The 26830-nt window shown below is 31.3% G+C and overlaps 2 protein-coding genes and 2 pseudogenes across 2 annotated transcripts; 2 read left to right on the top strand and 2 right to left on the bottom strand.

Moving 5' to 3' along the window:
* Nucleotides 1-382: 382 nt before the first annotated feature.
* Nucleotides 383-3294, bottom strand: LOC108989124 (aspartyl protease AED3-like). Its single transcript, XM_018962639.2, has 3 exons — nt 2672-3294; nt 1322-1796; nt 383-1096 (listed from the first exon to the last, which is right to left on the bottom strand). Exons 1-3 carry the CDS (start codon nt 3155-3157, stop codon nt 741-743), a joined length of 1317 nt encoding a protein of 438 aa, XP_018818184.1. The 5' UTR covers nt 3158-3294; the 3' UTR covers nt 383-740.
* Nucleotides 3295-9452: 6158 nt separating this feature from the next.
* LOC108987392 lies at nt 9453-12276 on the bottom strand (annotated as a pseudogene).
* A 6024-nt stretch (nt 12277-18300) lies between these two features.
* On the top strand, nt 18301-22585 carry LOC108989117 (annotated as a pseudogene).
* Nucleotides 22586-23942: 1357 nt separating this feature from the next.
* LOC108989109 (NAD(P)H:quinone oxidoreductase-like) lies at nt 23943-25573 on the top strand. The gene is made up of 3 exons (XM_018962619.2): nt 23943-24185; nt 24284-24472; nt 24852-25573. The coding sequence occupies exons 1-3, from the start codon at nt 24086-24088 to the stop codon at nt 25154-25156; spliced, it is 594 nt and encodes a 197-aa protein (XP_018818164.1). The 5' UTR covers nt 23943-24085; the 3' UTR covers nt 25157-25573.
* The last annotated feature ends 1257 nt before the right edge of the window (nt 25574-26830 follow it).

Below are 26830 nucleotides of genomic sequence, written 5' to 3'. Positions count from 1 at the left end.
TCTATACATATACATATATATATATATATTTAGAAAAAAATTCTAATTAACCGCTATATTCATTATCTCACACACCATATCTTATAAAAAATATCCAATATCCTATAAAAAAAAATAATAATTATATGCATAAAACTCTTCATATATTTATATATAAGAACTGTTATAGAACAGAGATTACGTAAAAAATAAATTCATAAATTAATATAATTTTATGACATTTGTTAAATTTATTTTATAATAAAAATAATTTTATAATTTAACACGTAACACATCATTTTATAAATTTTTTTTTATATAATATTTTTATAATTAAAATATTTCTCTTTATATATATATATATAATATAATGATAGCAAAAGCAAAAGCAAAAGCAATTTGAAAGCAAAAGCCTTGGAAGTCTAGCAAATATATCACCCGTGACATCGCACGTTATCTACCAAAGTAACCATCCACTTAAAATACAAAACATTGACCGCTAGATAGAACGCGCGACACAACCAGCACAAAGCTACAGTATGATCACTTCAACATGGATAGAGTACGTACTAACCCAAGCCATAAACATGGATACAGTATTATCACCTAAACCGTAAGAGATAAACCCAGAACGATTTGTACAAAGACAAATCTAAACAAATCTTACAAAAAAAATAAAAAAAAGCACCAAAGAGCACAGCACACTCCACCGCTAATCACGCCCTGAGAGGCACAAGAACCCAACAATATTAATTAAAAAATTAGGTGCAGCGCTCACGGGAGACGCCAAGCCTCGAGTTGGGAATGTCGAAAAGCACACGGTGGTTCTGTTGTTGCATGTTGGCTATCACATTAAGCACCGAGTTGACGTTGTCGGGTGCCGCTGCCATGGCCAAGCATGAGATGCTGCCCGCTGTGCTGTGGATCAAAAGGTTGTCCGCTGCGAGACTCATATTTAACCCTGGGAACATGAATGTTATTGTGGGCGCAACAATGGGGCCCGAGTAGCATGTGTCGAAGCCACCTAGAGATATCACGTTTGCGTTCTTGACTCGCCTCCGGAACTCGTTTCTCACCGCGACGTACGCCGGCTCGACAAGCCTGGTAAATACAGTGCCTGCAGATTGCAGCAACAGATTTGTGTGTGCATGTCAAATTTTTTCGGCTCATACGTGCAAAAACCGGGAAGACAGGAAAGACACTTTGAAGGGAATCTTGATCTAAAATGATGCGCATGTGAAGGGGTAAAATCCCTTTTGTACTCATTTAAATCCTGTGGTAAGTAAATCAAGCACTAAATGAGTACAAAAGAACAACTGTTTGAGTATATAAAAAACATTACCAGAATCAATGACGGTCCCTGCCCCAGTTGTGGGATTGAACGCCAAAGCACTAGGTGGAATGTCGACGACTTTCCGTCCAACCCTTATTGCAACTAGTTTCACATAGTACAGTGAAGATCTTCTAGGGTTTTTGAGCAAGGGAGTGTACTTAATTCTTATCGGCTGCCCGACGGTCCCGAGCCTCAAAGACCCAGAGAAATTGGGGGACTTGAAGCTAGGCAAGCAGTATGAAAATGTAGATTTGTAGAGGTTGTTGGTCTGGGAAAGAAGTGAGAGTGGCCCTCGACCCAGACCCAAGAGTCCCTGTGGTGGCACCGAGCTGCCCGTGGTTTTCTGTATGCAGCCGAAGGTATAGTAAGGGATGGAGTCATCGGCTAGGGTGATGTTGTCCTGTGACAGGTTAGCCGCTATGGAGGAGGCGCCATAGGTCAAGTTGAAACTACACGCACTGGCACTGCAAGTGGGTCTAGGTACCTGCAGAAATTATCAGCTTGACATGAGATTTAACTTAACGGGCGGTGCCTCTCCCACCACCACCGCTAGTTGTTTTTTGTATTTTTTTTTTTTTATATATTTTAAATTTAAATATTATTAAAAATTATTTATTTAATTATTAAATTAAAAAAATACTAATAAAAGTAAAAATATCTCAACGGTAACTTCAGCGGAAAGAATGAGTAGGAATACAAGCATTTTCCTTAACTTATTATTCACTCGTGAATTTTGGGTTGGTGACATCACACCCAAAGAAAAATAGCAAAAGTGAAAAAAAAGAGGAAAAAAAAGGGAAGTCCGAGGGACTTGACTCGTGGATTAGCTAAAAAATCACATGGATCAATTATTAGAACTATAGCCATGTCTTGCTATTTGAGATCTAAAATTATTTAAAAATAAATAAATTCTTTTTATACTTTTTTAACCATCATAAATATTTTTAAAAAAAATAAAAATTTCTCGATATCGTTAAAAAATATTTTTTTAATCATTCTGTTAAAGAAGAAAAAAAAATTCAAATTTAAAATCCAAACATTTCCCTTCTCTTTTATACATAGGAAAGGCTGACACAGCCAATGTGCACGTCCTTTTCGTAGTAAATGGACCTGAAACTGGGCCCGCAATAATAATCTCCAATTGCGACTCGAGTCTCGAGGGATAAAAAACCAAATTAAATCATGACAATGAACATACCAAAACCTTGGACAAAATTAAGAGAAAAAATAGGCCTAGCACTATGAATTTTTTTACTTTTATTTTTTAAGCAGCAATGTGATCTGTTCAATACTTTAATCTGCAGCATTCTAAGATTTTTCTTCTTTTTTGAAGTGTGAATTAGTAAAACAACAGAGTACCTGCTTGCACTGAGGAGCTTGGCAACCGAGGGTCTTGAAACTAGTGGACTTGTCAGAGGCAAAAAATGATGATGAGCACCCTAAACAGCCAGTGCAAGGTAACCAGGCAGCATCATTGCTGGTGTCCATGGCCAAGAGGAAGGTCTGGGCTGGTGTTCCAATCTTGGCCCTCACAATATACGTGGGGCTCTGTATAATCTGCCGGCCAGAGGCAATCGGCACGAAAGATTTCCTGCCGGCCACCAAGCTGGAAAAGTATTGGAGCCTGGCCTGGTCTTTGGCCTGCATTTGGAGCACACTCTCCTCCCATGACAGTGGCTCTGAGGGCCTGAACGGGGAGCATGGGCTGGAAACGTGGAAGACTTGGAGGGTTGAGCCTTGGTCGGATATGTCACATTTTGGGTTGAGACCTTGGGTGAGGGAAATGCAGATCAGGAGGGCTAGTAAGAAGAGATGGGGTAGTAGAGAAAGGGTTCTCGTAGCCATGGCTGGTTTTGAGGGTGAGTTGAGCTTTGATATTGGTTTATTGTGGTCAAGAGAAGATGTCTATATATAGCTGCAAAAGCTCAGTGTTTATGGGCGTCGGTATGGCATCGGTGTGCTTTTTGTGCTGATCCCTTTTCAAGTTTTTTTGTGGTGGGGGATGGCCAAGTATAAAAATGATAAATATTTTTTTATAATATTTTATACAATAATATTATTTTACTAAAATATCTTTATTTTACAATATATATATTACAAAATATATTTCACAATATATTATGTGATACCATTGCGAATTCCATTTGCTTTTGTAGAGTGGCCTCTGTCCCGTTCAACCTAACCGTTAGATTTTATATAAATAAATTTATAAATTAAGTTAATTTGACATGATATATTAAATTATAAATTATTTTTATTATAAAATAAATTTAACGTATCATTAAATTTATTTTTATGTTATCTCTTTATAATTATTTCACTTCTATATAATTTTTGATTGATTGAGAGAGGTGGAGATTTGGGAATGACGCCAAATATGCTACATGTACAGTATTCTTCAAATGTTTTAGGGAAATACAAAATAATTTGGGTTCTCAACAAATTTTCGTCTGTTTTCAAAACTTCAACCAGTACTGCATGCCAAGTAATAGTACAAAGGATTTCAGTTTTATAGTGATTTAGGGGGAGTGAAGTGCGATCTTCTCATATCATTTGAAACAAGGAGTTTGGTGGATTGGTTAATAACTTAATTGTCATTTTATTCACGAAATGGACAGATTTGCATTAGCATTAGTCCTCAATCTCATACAACAAAATCATGACTTTTTAGATTTATAATTTTGATTTAGAGATGAGTTAAATAAAATATTATTTTTTAATATTATTATTATTATAATATTTAAAAAAATTGAATTATTTATTATATTTTATGTAAGAATTTAAAAAAATTATAATAATGATATGAGATGAGTTGATGTGAGTTTTTAATCTAAATCGGAACTTAATCTGTTTATAATTAGATCTGTTAGAATCTACAAACTCATGTGACACGAACTTGATATTCTGATCTTATTGATCAATGATCCACTATCCAAGAAGGATGGTCAGAAAGGAGTAAAGTGAGGCCGATTGGCAATAGTGATGGCCCTTAAAACTGTTAAAAAATGATAGTGGCAAGAAAAAGATTAGGCAAAATAATGTGTAGGACTGTTCTAAAAATAGTACTTAAATCATATGTAGATCTGATTTGTTCGAAAATCCGTTTATAATTTGGCAATTGCTCTCACTCTTTTTCTCCACTAAAAGCTGAATAAGTGGACAAGGAAAAGGACAATGATATGCAATTTTAAGGATCTAGTTCTGCTATTGTTACTAAAGAGTATGATCTGATCTTACTGGTTTTCCCACAACTATTCAAGCTTTAAAGAAAATGGACAAGCAGAGAGAGGGAAAGCATATTCGGTTGTTCTCATAGCTGTTTGCATTATGGGGGGTTTTGTTTTTTTCCTCCCATTCACCTTTAAACATCTTTACATGCTAGGGATATGGAAAACAAAAACAAATTAAGCAGAAGCTAGTGTACTCAAGCTCAGCTCTGATTACAAGTGTCATGGCATGCACTCTCGCAGAAGTTGCTGGACCTTTGTCTATTAGTCATTGACATGGCAGTATGTGGATAGATGAAGTTTGCATGTGACTTGAGTGCCGCAACAAGTGTCCCTGTCCACCCCAAAACCTAATCTGACCCTACTCATGCAGAAGCAAAGACTTTATGGTCTTGGATGTTGAGCTAATTAAGTTGAGATGTGTTGAGTTCTTTATTAATAATAGTGAGTTGAGATGGTGTAGTGAGTTTTGTAAGGCCTACCTAAAATGACTTTGGATATTAAAATGAGTTTAAATACATTTATGAGAAGTTGAAAAAGGTTGTAGGTCCCGAGTATAAAAAGATATTGAGTTGAAAAAGGTTGTAGGTCCCGCTTATAAAAAGGTATTGAGTTGAATGATGTTTAATGATTTGTGAATTATGTATTTGAATGTTGGGTTAGGTTTAAATTTAAACTCAACTTAAATGAGTTGATATGAGTCCATGTTTCAAACGAGGCCTAAAACTTCTGGCCGTTTGACAGACTTTTCCAAGTTCTCAATAGGCTACCCTTTTAGTATATATCATAGCAAATCCCACTTGATCTTACATTAATAGACTAAATTGGGTGATGGAGATCGATCGGTTCTAGGTCAGACTGTGTTTGTTAGAGAAAAGGGAAAAGAATATGGTGGGAGATTTAGGGTTCATGGATCTAGCAAAAGATTCGTGAAGATAGTGTACGTAATTCATTGAAGGAAAGAGACCTAAAGAGGACAGATCGAGATCAACATGACGATTGGGTTAAAAATAAAAACTTTTGCATGAAATTCATTGAAGGCCGAAAGAGACGTTTTATTTGTTTTCATAATTTCTTTCATCTTATCTCATTTTATCTGTAAAAATAATTATTTATTTACCGCAACTAATTTGTTTTACGCACAAAAGAAAATGGTTGACCAAAAAGGTCTGAAACGTGGGTCTAAAATATATATAGCAAAAACTAGGCCTCAACATCAAATTTGGAATGCTTGCAAAATATATAGTTCGATAAGGCAGTAGCTACCAAGTAACCAATGTTCAAAGTCCCCACGATTTGAACTTTAAAGTTTAAACATCTAATTGACACAATTAAGAATGCCTCGATATTGACTTTGACTCGGTCTGGTTCAGAGAAACATTCCAGCTAGAGACAACATATTTGCCATTATTTGGAGATACAAACATAATTTAAATATAAAATTTTTAAATTAATAATTATAATTTTTTCAAACTAATTATTATAATTTTTTTAAATTTTTAAATAAAAAATATTTTAATTTTGTTAAATCTCAAATAAAAATTATATTATAAAATTATATTCTTATAATATTTTAACTTTATAATATTTTTTATATAATTTTTTATCTCTCATTTTTCAAAATATAAAAAATACTCAATTCAAAATATCTCACTATTATTTACAAATTATCTTACTACTGTCTACAAAATTTTCATTTCATCTCACTCTCTAAACTATCTTAGTTTTTGTTAGAATTTCTATGAAACATTAAGGAGCGGTTTGAATAGTGAGTTGAGATGAGATGAATTGAAATAAAAGTTAAAAATTAAATAAAATATTGTTAAAATATTATTTTTTAATATTATTATTATTTTAAAATTTAAAAAAATTAAATTATTTATTATATTTTATATAAAAATTTAAAAAATTTATAATAATAAGATGAAATGAAACATTTTAACTATACAAATGAGACTACTCGCTTTTCTTCTTTCAAAAATGCACAAAACTTGCTCGTTCTCAAATTCTACAAATCACATAGAATACTTTTAGGCTTGTTTTTCAAAAATATCTCATCTCATCTCACCTCATAATTACAACTTTCTCAATTTTTCACACAAAATAAAATAAACAATTCAACTTTTTCAAATCTCAAAATAACAATAATATTTAAAAATATATTCTAACAATATTTTATTCAACTTTTTAATTTTAATCTTAACTCATCTCATCTCATCTCTGAAAACAAACGAGCCCTTGAAAACAAACGAGCCCTTAAGGTCTCATTTATTTTCATAGATAAGTTGATATTAAAATATAAAGTTAAATAAAATATTACTATAAAATATTTTTTTAATATTATTTTTATTTTGAGATTTGAAAAAATTAAATTTTTTATTTTATTTTATATGAGAATTTAAAAATATTATATTGATGAAATAAGATGAGTTGAGAGAAATTGTGAAAACAAACGAAACTTATGACTCGTTTGGATGGTAGGATGAGATGATTTTAGATAATTTAAATAAAATATTATTTTTTAATAAGATAAGATAAAATAAGATAGATAATTTCTGCATTTAAACCGGACCTAATTAGGCAGTGAAGTTGTTTAGTGGCAAAAAGGTGATTGATTGTCTTTGATTAAAAAATCTCATTGTTATTCTTTTACCGACAGTGGTCGTGACTTGTGTGGCACTAATCAAGCACGCGAACTCTATAAACTTTTCATGAATTAATGTACAAATCAGGTACACGAATTGATGCAACTCATGATTTTTAAAAGGAATACAAAGTAAAAAGGAGGTTGCAATAATTCATTCCTTTGCTGTTACCAGGCCCCCTTTTTTTTCCTTGTCTTGGAAAAAAAAATAGTAATTATTTAATGTTTGTTTTGTTTTTTTGTGTTACAGCAAGGCAATCCACGACTATTTGAAGATGGAACCTGAGACAGAAACAATGAAGTGTGCAGAAAAAGCTTTAAATGCAAATGTACTAGAAAGCAGAAGATAGAAATCTTCTAAAAAAAAAAAAAAAAAAAGTAAAAACTTTCAAAAATATTGGTGAAAATGAAGGACAATCATTGGCAATAACTTGTACATTTTTATATTTATATAATATTTTTTTATCTATATTGAATTATATATCTTTAAAATTTTCCATAATTATAAATAATATTTATTTTTTTAAATTATTCAATCTTTAAATATTATTTTAATATTTTTCTCTCTCCTATCCATTTATTTGTATTAAATTGGCGATACAAAGTAATTTTAGCACATGTTAATATTTATTCATAAAATTGTTCATTTTAATATATGAAATTCTTAATATTTGGATATGAGGAATTGATTTTTTTTAGCATAAGTTAAATAATAGAATTTATAGTGGGTGCCAATTCTAAAATATATAAAAATAATAATCTTAACAAAAAATTAAAAAAAAAAATTATTATTATTTAATTTAAAGACACATAATCTAATATGAAAATTTTTCTTTATATGCAGATGTATATAGAGAAATCAATAATAGTACTTAACTAGTATGGTTTTGGAATCAATAATAGTTTTTCTTTAAGTTAGATTTTTGAGGTCTGGTTTTGATCTTAATTCTATATTTGTAACCCCATATCTCTGGATGTAATTATGGCATTCTTCTGTCAAAAGTGAGGGTATATAAAATTGGGACGGGATTACAATTGGACATGTGACCTTCGACTCTTTAAAAAAAAAAAAAAAAACTAGTATGCACGCCAAAAGTGAGGGTATAGCTTTCCGTCTGCCGACACAAAATGAATCCCATTTCTCAGAAGAGAAAAATTATGTAAAACAGCAGTAACCAGGAAAGTATCTGATGCTATATGTGTACACTATATTTAATATGGACCCATGTCTCAGAAGCGAAAATGATAAGAATTCCTGAAGCTTAAAATTCAGACAACGAAAGATAATCCCACAATAGTCCAAAAAACTCAAAAAATAAGTGAAATTGGAAGAGGCTTTTTCTCTGTTTGTCCATTCTTCCCTGGCACCCTCTTTTCGATTCTGGACCTTTTTTTGTTTTTATCCTATATTCAGCCGACAAAAACTCGCAAGCTTCACTCATCTTGATGCCATCCTTCTTACAGAAGACTTACAGTAGGTGAAGGGTTTAGTTCATATGCCATCCTTATTTATGTTCCATAGTACAGAAAGTTTATCCACTTTTTGACATAATTTCCAACTTGTTTTAAGTATGCAAGTAGACGTGTTAACATTTTGAAGATCAGGATTTTAGGGGCCAGAAAAAGGAGGTTAGGAATTAGTTTGTTTCTTTTTAGAGTAATACTACGTGCAGTTATAGAATACGCAAGTATCGTACAGTCATTTTAAAAAAAGTAAAGTCTACTATTAAAAAATTATTATTTTTTATGTGAGTCCCGTATTTCTTCATTTGTAATTGTACGACGTATTTGCACTCATGGCTGCAACTGTCATTTCTCTTCTTTTTAAGTGAGAATATGAGATTTGCCTTGTACAAATTATACTGAATTGAACTAGACAGATTGGTATATATGAATATCTTATGCATTTGCCTTATTTCTTCTATTTCTCTAAGAATTCCATCTACTGTCTTTAGACCCACTAACATATAGGCCAAGGCCCAAGGGTCTAACAGAATTTCTTCAACATTTGGAGAATCGTAAGGGATAAGAAGTCTAGTTTGCAGCCATTACATTAGCCAATCACAGTACCATTTATGTTGACCATTCTCAGTCAATAATATGTGGTGTTTGCCCAAGATCCAAAGAAAAAGCATCAAAACGATCTTATCTAGTGGTGGGTCTCCTCCCTCTCCTACGGTTAAGGTAGGAAAATCATGGCGAAAAGAGCAAAATAAAGGATACATGGAAAAATAAAAACCTATACAATGATCACAGTGTGTTCAAAAAGAGAGCAAACTCATATATAAACATAATTGCCACTTATGCTTGAGAAGCAAAACACACAAAAATGCAAAGTTTTGTAAGAGCTTCATCAGAAACATTTAAACATGGATGCAGATATAATGGAGCGACTAGGCCAGTGGCCCAGCACCATAGACTAAAAAATCTGCCGCCTAGCAAGAAGCAATGGCTTCAAAAGGATATCGACATGGACATACCACGCTTTCAGGGACACCTGGAGGGGGCAAGGAGAGGTTTCTTGGTGGAGGTCTGCGTAGAAACAACCTCTTGTCAAATCGCCACTCTCCGATTTGCCCATATGTTAGCTCACCCTAAATATTAAGATGTATCAGATATAGCTTCTGAATAAACTGATATCAGAATCTGCTAATAACTTTAGGTTCAAACTTGTAAACTTGCAATTTAAGAGAAGAAAAAGATGAAGAAAATGCCGGTTTTAAAAACTAATAGAATGAAAAGGTCCACATAAAGGAAGATTTACATAAGCAAACAGCCATACTTGGAATAGCAGCTTTTCATAAATGAACGAAATGGGAGGAAATAATACCTTTAAGTTATAGTCACATCTATAAGTGTAATGAATGATAAAACTTTTTCCAATTCCCCAATCCCTCGGGCGCTCAAAAAGAGAAAACACAAGTGAAGGCTTCTAAGAAAAGCTTCAATATATGCATATATTAGTGTTGTTTCAGGGATTTTCTGAAAACCCAATTAAAACTCGAAATCAACTGTCATATGTAGAACTCAAAAAAAGAGAGGTACCTGCAGCATGAAGTCTTCCCGAAGAAAATGCTGCACACCATGCAAAGCAGATGCTACAGCATAGCCATACCTAGGAGCAGAAGCCTAATATGTAAGTCCAGATTGATATCAAACCTTCTGGCATGAACTTTTTTTTTTTTAAATTGGCATCAGGTATCCGAGAATAGTGTCATGACTAATCCTTCTGGCATGAACTTGCAAAATGAAGTCATTTTCTGTTGAACATGATGAGAAAATTAAATGATATTCAACGCTTACATTTCTAAAACCCATCCAAAAGTTTTATCGGCCTCTGGGTCATATTTCATTCTCAAAGAGACATTCATCCATGTAGGAGCAATCTTCTCCAACAAATCCTGAACAAAAAGATAAATCAGTCCACAAATGAAAACTTTTTCACCCAACCAAAAAAAAATCAATCTTTAGATGAAAGGAAATGGTTAACAAAGAAAACAAACAATGCCAAGGCAAGAATAACATTGGAAAAACTAGTAGTATTACATCACTACGTATCTTTAAGTAGGTCATCTGGTAACAAGAGTTTTACCCTCTTGATAATTACAGGAGAATTGCCAATCGGATCAATATTTTTCACAGGGCCTTTCTCCTCAGGATAGAACTTCCTTAGAATTTTCTCATGCTGATCAGGCTTAATGTAGAAAAATGGGAAGGCAGCAGGATGTCCCCCACGTGCCAAATTTGTCAGTGGCTTTATAAATATGTGATCAGGCTCTGCCATCAAAATGTATCTGCTCAATGGTAGAACAAACAGCCTTTCAAATTTTATGAAGGAACCCCATTTCAGATCCATAAACTTACAGTACTCACTCTTCCTCTACTGTAGCATTTTCGAGCCGTTGCACAAAGGCCCATGGTCTATTTAAAACAACGTATCCCTGAGACATGATTTGAAACTTGAGTCAAGAATGTATATGCTTAAGAATCACAGCCAGACAAAAAATGATTACCTCCACATATCTGTCAACAGATAAAGATGAACAGAACATTTAACATCATGCTTGCCAATCAATAGTTTTGTAAGGACATAAGGAAACCAAAAGTATAGAGATGCAAGGTTTATGTTCCACATGTATATCTACCTTAGTTGCTTTGGTGTTTGCAAATTTTCATGGAAGTGGATGGAAAGCTTAAAAAGGCCAAGAAGGAATGGCTTGAACAAAATCCATTTTATAAATTGGCAAGATAAAAAGTTGTTAGACAAGTAGCGTGGTTAAAATCCACGTTACATGAGCACATAGGACCAAGTAGCTTGGTTGAAATGTTTGAAGAGTTTGTTTGAATCAAGTTTCATGTGGTGACTAGTAAATCATTGAAGAAAGCGAGTAGCCGGGATTAGCTTTAAAATACTTCGCTCTTATTTCACTAACTGCATTGCTGTATTCTTTTCCCAGACATTCCTGATTAACTATAAAGTATGAAATTATTACGCACCCCCATACAAAAATCTTGCTGATGGAACATATATGGTGCTAAAGATGTACGAAAGTAGTTAGCTCTTAAAATTATGCTTTACATAGTCAGGAGTTAGGCTAAGATTTTCCAACCAACAAAGGAGAGTAATTATGCAACAGAAGCACAAAATAAGCAGTTGAAAGCAAGAAATCTCACCCTATCCATACCAGCAGGAAGAGGATCAACACTACAACAGTAGGAATCTCATCCATCAAGTAGTCGGGATTTCCTGAATGCAAAATCAGAGTGAATGCTCCCATCTCTGATCCCGGCAAGTTCTTCTGCTTCTTGTACCAGTAGTACATAATGCGACACTGCCATTTGTTGTAAGGAGCATCTGTGGCTGCTGCAACATGGAAGAGGGACTTGACATTCCTCTGTTTCCTCAAATTTTCGGGCATCTCGATATATGGGTCAAATGATAATACACCATTGGAATTAACAGCTAACCATTTCCCAAAAGACCCATGATGGAATATCATTCTTAACAAATTATACGTTGCAAAGAAAAACCCAAGAGCCAACATTATCAACAATATTGGCGAAGCCTGTCCCATGGTCTTCCTACCAATCATAGGTGGTTACAATCAATAAAAAGAAAAAAAAAATCCCAGATGCTCATAAGAGAGTAAACTCCTATTCAAAACGGATTCCAAATGAAACCCCTTCCATTAAAATCTCCCCACTCTCCGGGTGACAAAATGATGAAGCCACAGCAGTAAAGTTCTCCACACCCTGCACAAGTCTAGACATTTAGGCAACTTACTTAAGCACATAGGACCAAGTGGCAAGTAGCATGGTTGAAATGTTTAAAATGTTTAATTTAATCAAGTTACATGTGGAGTTACTCTAGAACTAGTGAATCATTCAAGAGCCAACATTATCAACAAAAGTTCATTGCATAAATTCACATAAATAAATAAACTTACAAAGAATTCATAAATTCTAAGAGCATCTTGGCCAAATGAGAAGGTTGGCTAAAATTTGTATAATTGATGTCAAAACATTTCACATTGAATTGAGCAAATCTAAAATAATTTAGATTTTTATTACAGTAGTTGGTCAAAGATGGAAAACTACAATTGAATCACAAAACATTAAAATATTAGTTTCTCACTCTGCAAATATTAAAATATTAGTTTCCCACTCCAAACAAAAATATTATTTGGTTTGTAATTAAGAAATTTAGATAGAAATTTAGATGGGTTTAATCAAATATTTTTTGTTATTAGCATTAAATTACTTTTGAAATATAATTTTTTAATATTAATTTAATTAGAATATAATTATTATTAATATTTAATTGGTAAAGCTATAAAATGTGATAAAACTAAATTAAATAAAAAAATTATTAAATTAATAATATTTTATTATTATATAAAGAGTGAATGGATAATTCAATGTGTGAATTGAATTTAAATAGAATAGGCAAATGTAAAAAAATGTGATATTGACTAAATTTTGAAAATGAATTTAGCCGAGGATGCTCTAAGTCAGATAAAAACTAAGTCATCAAAGCATAGAGAAAAAAAGGGCAAATTCTTAAAACTCTGCCCAAAGATACAAAAATGGGGACCCGGGAAAGTTGCAAAAATCACCAAACATGAACAAGCAAACAAAACCCAGAAACCTTAACGAGTGCTAATTCTAGGAGACTTTCAGTAGGATTGAATAAAAGTACAAGTGTAACATCCATTTTCCTAGGTTAGAAATGTCACATACATACATAATTAAAGCCAAGTAAGAGATTTGCATAATTTAAAAAAAAGCATTGTTCATTCCAAAAGAAAACTTAAGTTAAACCATTTTTCAAAATATAGACATATCCAAGTTTCCAAACCAACTAAATTAAAAGAAATCATAAATATAGTCTAAGATTTATTGGTCCGCTCCTTCTAAACTTTTCCCGCCTGCTCGTAATCCTCATTCTTCTCACCTGGTGGTAGAAAAAATGAAATAAAACTAAAATGAGTCGAAGACTTTGTAAGAATTCACCACAACGTAAACATAATAATTAAAAAATTTTAATAAAATTTTCATGCTGAATAAAATTCTTGTCATATCATGTTGAATAAAATTCATGTCATATCATGCTGATGCTTATACTCATGCTATACATGACTGTCTTGACTCATTTGAATTAACTGACTAATCTGACTGGCCCACACACTTAATCATGTGTGCAAGATTGTGCGCCGGCCTCACATCCCACTGTAGCAAGGGGAGCCGCTAAGTAGTATTCTAACATACTATGGTGGACCACGCTTGAGTCCGTAACTTGCACATCCACCCTGAATACTGAACTGAAAGGCCATCTGATTAACTGATCTTATCTTATCTTATCTTACACTTAAAAATTAAGATAACTTACATGTATTATGCAACGTGATATGCATGACATTCATACTAATATAAATAACTATAAAATGATGAACCTGAACATGATGCGAAAAATTAATATGATCATATACTATGATGACTTATATGCTTATATAGATCATAACATGATTGGTACATAAAAAAGAACGGCTATCAAAGAATTGCCTTTAATGGTAATAGTCTAACTATATGATAATCTTAATTTGTGATCAAATTACTTACCTCTTAACAATGCTTTCACAACCTCATTTTGTAGTTCGTTACCTATATGAAGCACTAGTCGTCACTAATTTTTTAGAAAAACACATTATCGCATTCCACTAAATTAACTAAGGAAAGCAATTTAAAATATTCGGTTATGCACACTAGTATCATATAATTATTTAAACATTAATATCATATTTAATCTTCTAATTATACTTAGTAGCATAATCTAAAACTTATTACAATTTTATTAAACAAGTCAAAGAAAATTCAATTAAAAAATGTATTTAATTGTATTAAAAATAATTAAGAACCAGAATCTGAATTCTCATATAATATTGCAATAATCTAGTTTATTAAGAAAATAATATCAAATGACATAATTTAACTCTTACATATTTCTAAAAATAAGATTTTTTGACTATTTATTTAAATAAAAAATTCTTTAAATAGAATTCACCTCAAAAACCGAAAGCATAAAAGGATCCTGCACGTTGGTCCATGAGGCTTCTAGAGACCTCTAATGTAAATTAAAATGTATTGTTTAAAGGGTAAATTTGTAAAATCAGCTTAAAACCTCATCAACCTCTCTGTACATATGACACCTTATGTACATATTTTCGTACACGTATTGTCTAATGACAGAGAAGAAAAAGCATCTAGGAATGAAAAAGTTATAAGTAATTGACTTTCTGTAAATATAAAAACCGCATAAATTTCACTAAAAGAGACCAAATCAATAAAAAGGCAAGAATGAAATATTCTGAAAAAATACAAATAAACCTTTCATAAGGGCACTAACGTCAATTTAGCCGTAAGAACTTATATCTATGAGCTTCAATCAAGGAAAAACTTAGCTCACTGTGTACAAAGCGACTTCGTGCGAGAGGAAGGTAGGCGAGAGGAAGGAAGGATAAAATATATATATATTTTTTAAATTTAAAGCTCGATAGATGAGATTAAGAGAAATTTTATTTGATACAAAAGGATGGAAATCGAGAATAAATAAGGTAGGATATTTATTGCATTGTTAAAATTATGGAGAATATGGAATATAAATTAAAGAATTCAGTTTTTACTATGTAACGTCTAAAAATCGAAGGGATCATCCGAAGAATGAAAACAAAAACAACGATTGAAAAATCTAAAATTTCTTAAGAAAATAAAATAAGAACTAAAATTAATAATAATATTAATATTAATAATATAAACACAAAAAATAAAAAATAATTTAAAATTTTTAACTTAAAAATCGTGACAGTTACAATAAGATTCGAAGAAAATAACGATATTCGATGTATTTATTTAAAATAATGACATACACATAATATATTCTATAATAATATTATATAATAATGATATTTTTATAAAATTATGTTATTTTTATAATATATTTTATAAAATATTTTTTATTTAAATATATAAAATATTATTAAAAAATATTGTGTATAAGTTCGGATGACAAAGAGAGCACCTTGAAGTGTGCGCAGGGACAGAGATATTTTTATAAAATTACATTATTTTTATAAAATCAGTGATTGTGATTTGAAAAGGGACTATTCTTCGGATACAGACCGTCCGCCCGCAATTCGTTCCACTTCCTATGATCGGACTCTTTCTTTTCTCTCCATATTATCGGCAGGGAAGGGGATTTCCGACTTTTCAAACAAGGATGCAGTTGCGACGAGTCGTTTAGCGTCACGGAATTCTTCCATTTTTACTTTTTAGAAAAAGAATTAATAGACTTTAAAAGAAAATTACTTAATAAACCTAAATAATTTGATGTAATTTATCTCTAAACTCTCTTTCGTATAAGTTGATTTACCATATCACTTACTTTCTAAGTTTTCTATTTTCCTAATTTTATTTATTAATTTTTTAATGGCTTTTAGTTGACTGTACTAAATTGGAATTCATTTATTTAGATTTTGATATTTTTCCATTTTCATCTCTTTAACTTTTTGGATATTATTTAACATTTTCAAGTATTAAATTGGAGTGATAGAAACTAGTTTTTGGTGAGTGGGGATATATTTTCTATGATGCCTTTAAGCTTATTTTGTATTAAATTATATAATGAGGTTGCTAAATTTTTATCCTTTAATTAAAAATGATAATTATAATAGGAAGGATTCCAAATAAATCTATTTTAAACGATTATATAAAAAATATTAAATTCTTAGTCTAATAATTGAGGGAAAAAACCTCTTTTTTTAATTTTTATGGTCTAAGGTTTTTTATATAAGAAAGACAATATTTTAATTTATTTTAAAAAAATTATTATCAAGTCGATGTATAGAACTCACACAATAAAATGTTTCTATTTCATAATTTGATTTAGAATATATATTTTAAATTTTAAATTTTATAAATTAAATTTTATCATTTAAATAAATTAAATAATATACTTTATATATCAATTTAAGAATACAATAATTTTATTTAGAGTTAAATTGAATTAAAATAATAAATATTATTTTTTAATATTATTATTATTTTAAAATTAAAAAAAAACCAAGAACTCCCGCACAAAGTTCCAGACAGATCGAATATATAATGTGTGCAGCGCTACCTTCGCTGCTCATAGTCATGTGCTCGTTGAATGGGCTGTCTCCGACCATGCGGGGAACGCGGTCATTCCTCGGTGCCAGTGTTCTTAAAAATCGTTTTTAACCTTCTAAATGCAACTTTGAATAGTGATAGTATTTCGTTTTATTTTATTATTATAATTTTTTAAAATTTTTATATAAAATATAATAAATAATTTAATATTTTTAAATATTATTAAAAAATAATATTATAATAATATTTTATGTAATTTTTATCTAAAATCATCTCATTTCACTATATAAATCGCATCTAAAAATTTTATTTTCTAAAAAAAGACAAAATAATCAATCAAAATTATATAAAAATAAATTTATAAATTAACGAGATATATTATTATATTATAAAATTATTTTTATTATAAAATAAGTTTTAACTGATTATATAAAGCTCACATCAATTTGTTAATTTTTTTTTTTATGTCTTTACCACTTCCTAAAAAAAATATACATCAATAAGTTTAATAAATTTATAAAAATTAATTTAATCATCTAAAAAAGTTAAAAGTCCAATTTTTTTATTGAAAATCTTACATATAACTATATATTTTTAAAAACTATCATAATTAACCTTTAAAATGTTTTGGATTCAAATTTATTAAATAATAAATAATTTTTTAATTGTATAATTTTATAATAAAAAAAATACTTTAACCACAAAAATATCTCACAAAATCAATATTTAACAAATTATAATAAATAAGATCGTACATATTTTTCTTTTTTTAAACATTTTTTAAACATTTAAAAAAACACAAATTTACTATAAATAATTTTTTTAAACATAAAAAAATAAAATAAAATACGTTCAAACCCGCAAACCACTACCATTTTCCTAACAAATATCAACCATTAAGTACATATTTAAGATTACTGTAAAAAATATAACTTATAATTTTATAACTTATAGTTTATAACTTAAGTAATAAGTTCTATTTAAAAATTTATTTACTGTTTAATAATTATATATTTAAAGTATTTAATAAAATGTTACATTTATTTGTAAACAAATTAAAAAAAATACTTTATGTGGTAAAAATAAAGATTATTTGATTTTATTTAAAATTATGATTGGTTTAAAATATGTAATTATTTTAAAGATGTATGTGTATTTTTGCCGATTAACATTATTTTAAAATTTAAATTATAAAAGTAAATATTTTTCCTTAAACATAATTTTTAATTTATTTAAAATTAATACATAACATCAAACAATCAATTTTTTCTATTAAAAAAAATTTAAGAATATTTAAATATTTTTTAAGACTCTAGCAGCCATCCCAAACAGCCCTACAACTACCGCTAGTAAAAACTTTCTTACTTCTATCCGGAACAACCAGTCAAACCCCCCAATCCCAAACCCAAGCTGCCAGTCAAACTGTCAAACACAATCCCACTTACCCATATTCCATTATTGAATGCACTAGTCTCAGCCCGCCTCTTTGCTGCATTCCCAAGTCTCTGTCTCTGTCTCTCTGTCTGTCTCTCTCTCACACAAACACAGACGCGCAGAGCTAGAGAAATGGAAGCAGCAAAACCGCTAATTAGAGTGGCTGCTCTATGCGGGTCTCTTCGTAAAGGCTCCTACAACCAAGGCCTCCTTCGATCAGGTGCTTCTTTCTTAGACTCTAGCCCTGCTTGCCATTCTTTTGGGTTTTTTGTTTTGGTATTTGGGTTTTTGATTGGTGGTGCATGATTGGCTTCGTAGCAATCGAGCTAAGCAAGGAAATCAACGGCCTGCACGTAGAGTCCGTAGACATAGCGCCGCTGCCGATGCTCAACACCGACTTGGAAGTTGACGGAACATACCCCTCGGCCGTGGAAGCATTCCGCCAGAAGATAAAGTCAGCCGATAGCATCCTCTTCGCCTCGCCCGAGTACAACTTCTCCGTCACGGGTACACTTTTTTTCAAGTTTCACTGTTTTTGCGTTTTTCTTGGTGAGAAAAACGAGCGTGCATTCTTGTAGAATTTATTATTTTTTTTATATTTGATTTTTTTTATAATTTTTTATTTTACTTAATAGTTAAGGTAGTTAAGGAAGTAATAATTAGTAAATTTATATAACTTTTTAATTTTTTGTTAATAATTAAGGATGTTAAAAAAATACTTAAAATAAAATGATAAAAAAATAAAAATACTACAAGTAGTAGATGGGTAGTAGATAGATAGTAAGCCTATCACTACCCCTCGTAGAATACATTAGTTCAAATGTAAAGCATTTGCTTTTCTTTTTATTTGTTGCAAAAAAAAAAAAAACACTCGAATAGCTAAAAACTTGAGAACCATATCATCTTAGTTCCATTTCCACCATCTCACTGTTTTTAGGAATGATAAATGGATAATGATAGACTGAGCAATGAGCATTACCATTTTATTATCCAAATGCAAACGTAAAATTTATTGTATTTAGATATTTCATTTAAAACTTATTTTTACGTTAGATTATTTATATATTAGTCAAAATAATAATAAAATATTATAAATTTAATAATCTTTATTTTTCAATTTTTTTGTTCTATTAAAATTTTTTTTTTTCTAAATGAAAAGTTATATGGAAATATTAATGTTATACTAGCTTTTTTTTTTTTTTTCTTTAAACTAGTAGCATTTCTGTGATGTTTTTATTTATTTATTTATAAATTACAATCTTGGGCAAGCTTAACGATACTGGTGTTCTCTTGCATTAAAAAAACAAGACCCAGTAATCTAAAACAAACAAAGACTCCATAAATCTACAAATTTACAGTACACAGTTTTTGGGAATATGTTGTTCTGAAAGTTGGTCCTAGGTACTGCACCATCATCATCTGGACCATTAATTATTTCTCGATCTTCGGCAGTCACATAATCAGGAAAAAAAACGACTATGATGAATCATCCTGATCGAGGGATCAAAAAGAGTTGGTAGAATAAAGAGAAAAAATGAGAGAAGAGAGAGTGTTCAGATGAAAAATAATTTTTTAATAGATTTAATTGAGTTACAGTAAATGTCAAGTATAACCACAAGAGTTGATTTACTGTAGCTGAAAGTCATTTTGATTTATATTTGCTTAATTCAATACATATCATTTTTATCGTCTTTTAACTAAATTATTTATTTTATTTGTATTTGCGTAATTCAATTCCACTGCTTATCCTCTTATCATATTTTTACTATTTTATAGTTTATTTAAAATTTTTATTTTTTTATTATTTTATTTTAATTACTTTTTTAACATTCTTAATTATTAAAAAATTATATAATTTTACTAATAATACTTCATTAACTATTAAATAAAATAAATAATAAAAAATAAAAAGAGTAATAAATAGGTGATAAGAAGTAATAAGCCTATCATTATCCATGATAAATACAATCTTAAATAGTATAAATTTCGCGTGCCTTTTTTTTTTATAAAAAGTCAGATAAATTATTAAAAATATAATTTTTTTCACATAAATTTTAATTTTTTGTTTTTTTAAAGGAACACTACATCCTAGAACTTCAAATATAATATATCCTTTTATAATAGATGTCATATGATAGAGCCGGCCCAAGGATAAGGCCACTTTGGCCATTGTGCCTAAGAATAAATCTTTACAACCTCCTAATACTTCACATTCTATATTTTTTTTAATTTTTATTATTTTTTTCTTTTATTAAATATTTATTATATGAATAATGAATAGAAAATTTGAAATAATTTAAAAAGAATAAATCCAAAAAAAAATTTAAAAAAAAATATTAAAAATTTTTAAATTTTAAAAAAAATGTAGAGTGTGAAGTGTGGTGGAGGTTGTGTAGCAAAACTCTGTGCCTAATGCCTCACCCTATACAAGGCCTTAAAATAAGAGTTAAATGTATCTATGTTTTTTAGAAAAATATAAAAATCATTACGTTAAAAAAGAACTTAAATAAAGCCTCATTTTAAATATTTTCTCATGTGTGCAAATCTGATACAAAATTTTATATTCAATACAATGAATCATTCGTACTTAAATAATTTTTCTCAAATTTTGCAAAGTTGAGACACAAATTTATAATGAGGCCTCATTTTAAATTATCGTATTAAATATCAATTCAAAATTATTATTTAAGAGTTTTAAATAAAGCCTTATTTTATTTAAAAAATTTTAATTTTTTTTTAATATAATGATGTATATTTCATTTTATTATAAATAAATAAAAAATCATTTTAAATTTTACCTTAGGCCTCAATTTGTATTAGCGGCTGGCCATATCATGACCTCCTTTGTAGGTCTATATTTATAAACTGTTATGCTGAACAGAGTTGATCTGTAATTTCCTTTCTCCGATCTGCTGTATACTTCGAGTAAACTTTAATAAATGCAATACAAAAAAAGGGTTTGAAAAATCTCAATACAATTGGCATTTGAATATTTTAAGTATAAATATACAGGAGTTGTTGAATTATATAGTTCAAGAGCTAAAATTAAAAACTTATTGAAATAATGAGTTTCAAGTTGATTTTATTTTCTGGACAAGTTTCTGTGAATTCTTTCCCAATACTTTCCGAGAAACCCTTCCTGCTGATATTCCTTGATGTCCTTAATAGAGCCAAGATGGTAGGAAATGTTTTATCCTTTGGCCTTGATTACTCTTGTGGAAAGTTCAGTTTTTGTTCTCTCAGCTCACAGTTCTATACATGTCACTAAATAGTTTTATACATATCATTTGTTTGTTTGTCTATAGGCATCCCTAAACCTGTGAGTTTTCTTCTACCATAGCAATTGTTAAGATTTCAAACTACTATTACACAAGGAGAAATACTTTAGCAATAAATGAATTTTATATAAATAAACTTATAAACTGACGTGACTTGATGTGGTAGTGGTACGTCAGATTGTAAAGTTACTTTTGTCGTAAAATAGATCTAACGGATCACATGAATTCACGTCAGTTTGTAAGTTTACTTTTGTGAAATCATTTTGTGACTGTAGCACTTCTTATTCGGTGACATAGTAGGATCTGCTACTTTTAGGAGACAGTGGGGAAAAAAAGTGACGAATGGGGTGGGGAATTCAATATCACAATCTATGACAGAAACTGCTACAAGTTCGATTGTTTTAGGCAACATTTTAGGATGTTTTCATTTCCAAATATCCGGTACTGCTTGTGACTTGTGCTTTGATTTGGTAATGTTTTTCTCTCCCCCACTGTACCAGCACCTCTGAAGAATGCAATTGACTGGGCATCTAGACCACCAAATATTTGGGCAGATAAAGCAGCTGCAATTGTAAGTGCTGGAGGCGGTTTTGGTGGGGGGACGGTCGCAATATCACCTTCGCCAGACTGGAGTTTTTGTTGATCTTCATTTCATCAACAGACCTGAGTTTTTCTTGAATGCATTCCAACCTCCTGCAAAGTTTGACAGCGATGGCAACTTGATCGATGCATCAGCTAAGGAGACTTTGAAGGAAGTTCTTATATCCTTGAGGGCATATACACTGCGCCTTCAAGGTAAGAACTGAAATAATGTGTGATTCAGTATGTTGTACTGTGCTGCCATTACAGCTTACTGATCGGTAGTTCACTTCCAGAGTATTTGTTTTCTCAGCTATTGACATGAGAATTGATTTTCTCTAATATTTTGCTCACTTTAGAAGTGCAGTGAGCAATAATAAATCAACTTGCCCTCATGTTCCTTTGGCTTGTCATGTTCTAATAGAATGTTTTCGTTTCTATTTTTTAAGTATTTGTGCTAGCTTGGTTTCCCTCTACTTTATTCAAGGGTGGTTAAAAACCAGTACCAACTGGTGCTTATACAACTAAAGAGAAACAGAAGAGCAAGGGGGTGGAAGTGAGGTGGGTTTTTTCCACTGTCAACAAGACAACAAGCTTAACATGCCCAGGGATACATATATATATGGGAAGGGTGACGAATCCCATCCTTTGGTACGAGGTGGTCCGTTGGAAAATAGGTTAATCCGTCACGAGTTCAGCTATTTTACTGATCTCTTTGATTGATCATAAAACTTGACTTGGGTAATAAAACTGTGAATATCTGCGCCGATAAGAGGTTGCAATTTGCAATTCACTCTGGCGTTAATAAACGATTAACTTAAACCCTTGCCGGTCATGATCCAATGACTTGTAGTCTTCTCAAATCCTTTTCTCGGTTCAAATGAGAGATGGACACAACAATATTGCTGTTTGAAATATTTAAACGGATAATAATATATATCGTTGGATTTATTTCTCTCTCTGTCTCATGACATCGTCATATTAAGACAAAAACTTCAAAAATGTTTTTTCTCGTAATCTACATATGTCAGAATTAGAGTTGCTATCCACACCTTACGAGGCGGAGTTGCCTCCTTTCCGCACCCCAACTCCGAATGGGCGGAAGGTGGGGTTTCCCCTCAGAACCTGCCCTCGCACAGCGAGGACGGGGTCCCTCATTCTAGTGCCAGGGGTAAGGGTGGGCCTCTAGCCATCTGCCAATGTTTTCATTTCCGTTTCGGTGAACATTCCAGTTTAAGTATTAGAATGGAATATTTTGATACTAGTACGTTCCAGTATACTGTTTCGGAATTAACTATATATATAAATTAATAAATAATAGAATAAATATATGTATATTAAAAATATTTTAAGTTTCTAATAAATATTATAAAATCTATTAACAATTTATTATTATTTAAAAATTTTGTAAAAACTTAAGTGGTTAATAAATATTATAAGATTTATTTTACTTGTCATTTAACATCTCTAATCTAAGCATGAAAGATAATGTAAGTGAGTCAAAAATCGATTTATTTATTTATTTTATTTTCAAGGGTCACAACAGGCAATTTTAGTTTCAAACGGTTAAGATGAAAAAAATATTATTGGTAAACACTAAAATATTTAGGAAAAGAAAAAGAAAATTTAAAGGTCGTTAGACTGGTGAAAATTACAATAAAAACAGTAAGAGTGATGTGAAAAAGCAGTTGACAAAGACTGTGAAGACGTGCTCTCAATATATATATTATAATAAATATATGAAAAAAATTAAAAAATATTTATATGGAAGTGATGTTTAGATTTTAAGATAAGACAGGCTCAAATAAAGCATCAAGTGCCATTCATCAAACGAACCGAGATCGAGCACCTCATGGCTCATCCATCTTCTCCGCAGCTCCGCTTTGGCTGTCTTTATATACCAAGCTCCAATCCTTCGTAATCAGAGACATACAGCCGCAGACAGAGAATGGCATCAGTGTTACCAACAACACCATCGACAATTAACGTAGCGGCTTTATGTGGGTCTCTTCGTAAAGGCTCCTACAACCGAGGCCTCATTCGTTCCGGTACTCCCATTTCTCGCTGTGCTTCGCAGTATTCGTTTCTTTCTTTTTCTTTTTGGACTCGCTGCATTTTGATGGAGTCTGTGTGGTTTGTTGCACAGCAATGGAGCTAAGCAAGGGAATCAACGGCCTGAAGATAGAGTACATAGACATAGCGCCGCTGCCGATGCTCAACACCGACTTGGAAGGCGAAGGAACGTTCCCGGCGGCCGTTGAAGCTTTCCGCCAGAAGATAAAAGAGGCCGACAGCTTTCTCTTCGCCTCACCCGAGTACAACTACTCCGTCACCGGTACTCCTTTCTTTTGTGGGTTTCGCTATTTTCGCAATATATTAGGATCTGTTTGTTTGAGTTTAATATTTCTTGTAAATAAATATTTCCTCTTTTGGTGTGTTTGATGAAATAAAAATTGTTGAAGAAAAGAAAGAATTTTGGGGAAGAAAAATGTAAACGGACCAAAGAACGCGTTTCTTATTATAAAAAGTTGTGGTGAAGACTACTACTTGCTAGCATCTGAGAAGATGTTAGATGAAGTTCTCAAATCAAACTGTCCAGAAACAATGGATTATATGTCTTCAGCATTGACAAAGCCACAAAGGGCACAAATTGTTTAGAATCGCTAATGTTAATGCTTTGTTTTGCCAACTCTGTCTCTCCCCTGCCTTAACAGCACCGCTGAAGAATGCAATTGACTGGGCCTCTAGACCACCAAATGTCTGGGCTGATAAAGCAGGTGCAATTGTAAGTGCTGGAGGAGGTTTTGGCGGGGGACGGTCACAATATCATCTTCGGCAGATTGGAGTTTATCTCGATCTTCATTTCATCAACAAACCTGAATTTTTCTTGAACGTATTCCAATCTCCTGCAAAGTTCGACGGTGATGGCACCTTGATAGATGAATCGGCCAAGGAGCAGTTGAAGCGAGTTCTTATATCCTTACTGGCATTTAGCGAGCGCCTCAGTCATGATTGCTGAAATAGCACATGATTCTCTGCTGAAACATAATATCTGTTTCAGTATATACTTTGCTGGCATTACAAGTTATCTGATACTTCATTTCAAGACTGCAAGTTGTTGGACTTGCTTTCTTATTAGTTTTTGTATAATTGAAGTTGGGAATCAGACATCAACTTGATCCCATGATTATATACTTTTTTTTTCCTGTAAAGGTTTATACTGGCTTGGCTTCTGTTCATTTTGTTCAAGGGTGATGAGAGATCTGTTTTGTATTAAATGGTACATCTTCCCATGCGAGCAGAAGTGGTATCATGTTCAGGAGTTGCATCTTTACAAGGAGAATGAAGAAGCAGCAGCAAAGGGGGTCAATCTAAAACTTTAGCAGTGTTTCATTTTGAATATGCAAACTGATACATATTGGTTCCTAATGTTTAATTCAATTGCAAGGTATAGATGGGTTATTAATTTTTTTTTTTTTGTAAGAAGAGGACGGGAATCCAATTTTATTTATGTCCTCACTTATGGTAGAGGAATACCGTGGTAAGAACTAACAAGATATAGAAGGTTGATTTAAATATTTACCTCATTATTGCTCAGGATTCGGTGATGATTACTCCACCTATATGGAACCAGAAGCCAATACACAGACACAAACCCGGCAAAAGGGTAAAACTCGGGATAGCAGTAGCATCTCCGATTATGAACTTGGCCATAATCTAGCACCACGTAAGAAATTGCATAGAAAATTGGATTCATTCTCTATTTTTTCAATCCATATTATATTTTTATTGGGTTTTTCCAGAAATTAGCCATAAGCTCTTTTTGCTGGTTGGGGAAAAACATTTGTGATGAATAAAATCTGGCCCGACTAGAAGCCCAAAACTATGACCCAATATTATTGAAGCCTTTATCCTACTCTGCTTTATACATATATTTCCGTTAACCATAGGTTATTGAGATGACCAAACAAGAGTGGTCTTAGATTGGGCTCCACTAGACAGAGCCCAAAGTTAATGGGCCTCGTGAGAGATTCAGTAAGAGCTGATTTTTTACCAAAAATATAAAGACAAGCTTCCGTGTGTGATTCCTCTTTTTTTTTTTTTTTTTGTTATTAACTTATTATTTGCATTTTCTACCATTATTATTGTTATTATTTACCATAGTTTTTTTTTGTTTGTTATTATTTATTATAAAGAATTGTATTTGCAAGCGGTTGTGGAAGAAATATTCTCCACACAGCTAACAAAATTTTCAATTAAAAATTAAATTTTTGAATTTCATGGAAGACGTGCCCTCCACATTGTCCTTTACTTGAAGTTAAGATTGCGTTTGATTATTGAGTTATTTTAGATATTATGTAAAGAATAATAATAAATTAATAATAAAATATTAAATAATAGTAAATAGTAATATTTACATAGTTGTAAGGAAAAAAAACTTTTATTTACATAGTTGTTATTGTAGCTTAAGGCTGCATTTGGATGTTAAGTTTAGTTTAATTTTTTATAAATAATAGTGAGTTTAATAAGTAGAGTGAGTTATATGGAGTCCATTTAAAATAAGTTTAAATATATTTGGATAGTAAGATGAGTTTAATACTATTTATGATAAATTGAAAAAAGTTATGGATCTCACGTATAAAGATGTGTTAAGTTGAAAAAAGTTATGGGCCCCATGTGTAAGGAGGTTTTG

Source organism: Juglans regia, chromosome 5, assembly GCF_001411555.2.
Source record: "Juglans regia cultivar Chandler chromosome 5, Walnut 2.0, whole genome shotgun sequence".
In the NCBI taxonomy this organism is placed as follows: domain Eukaryota; kingdom Viridiplantae; phylum Streptophyta; class Magnoliopsida; order Fagales; family Juglandaceae; genus Juglans; species Juglans regia.
This window is presented reverse-complemented; position numbering and strand designations above follow the sequence as displayed.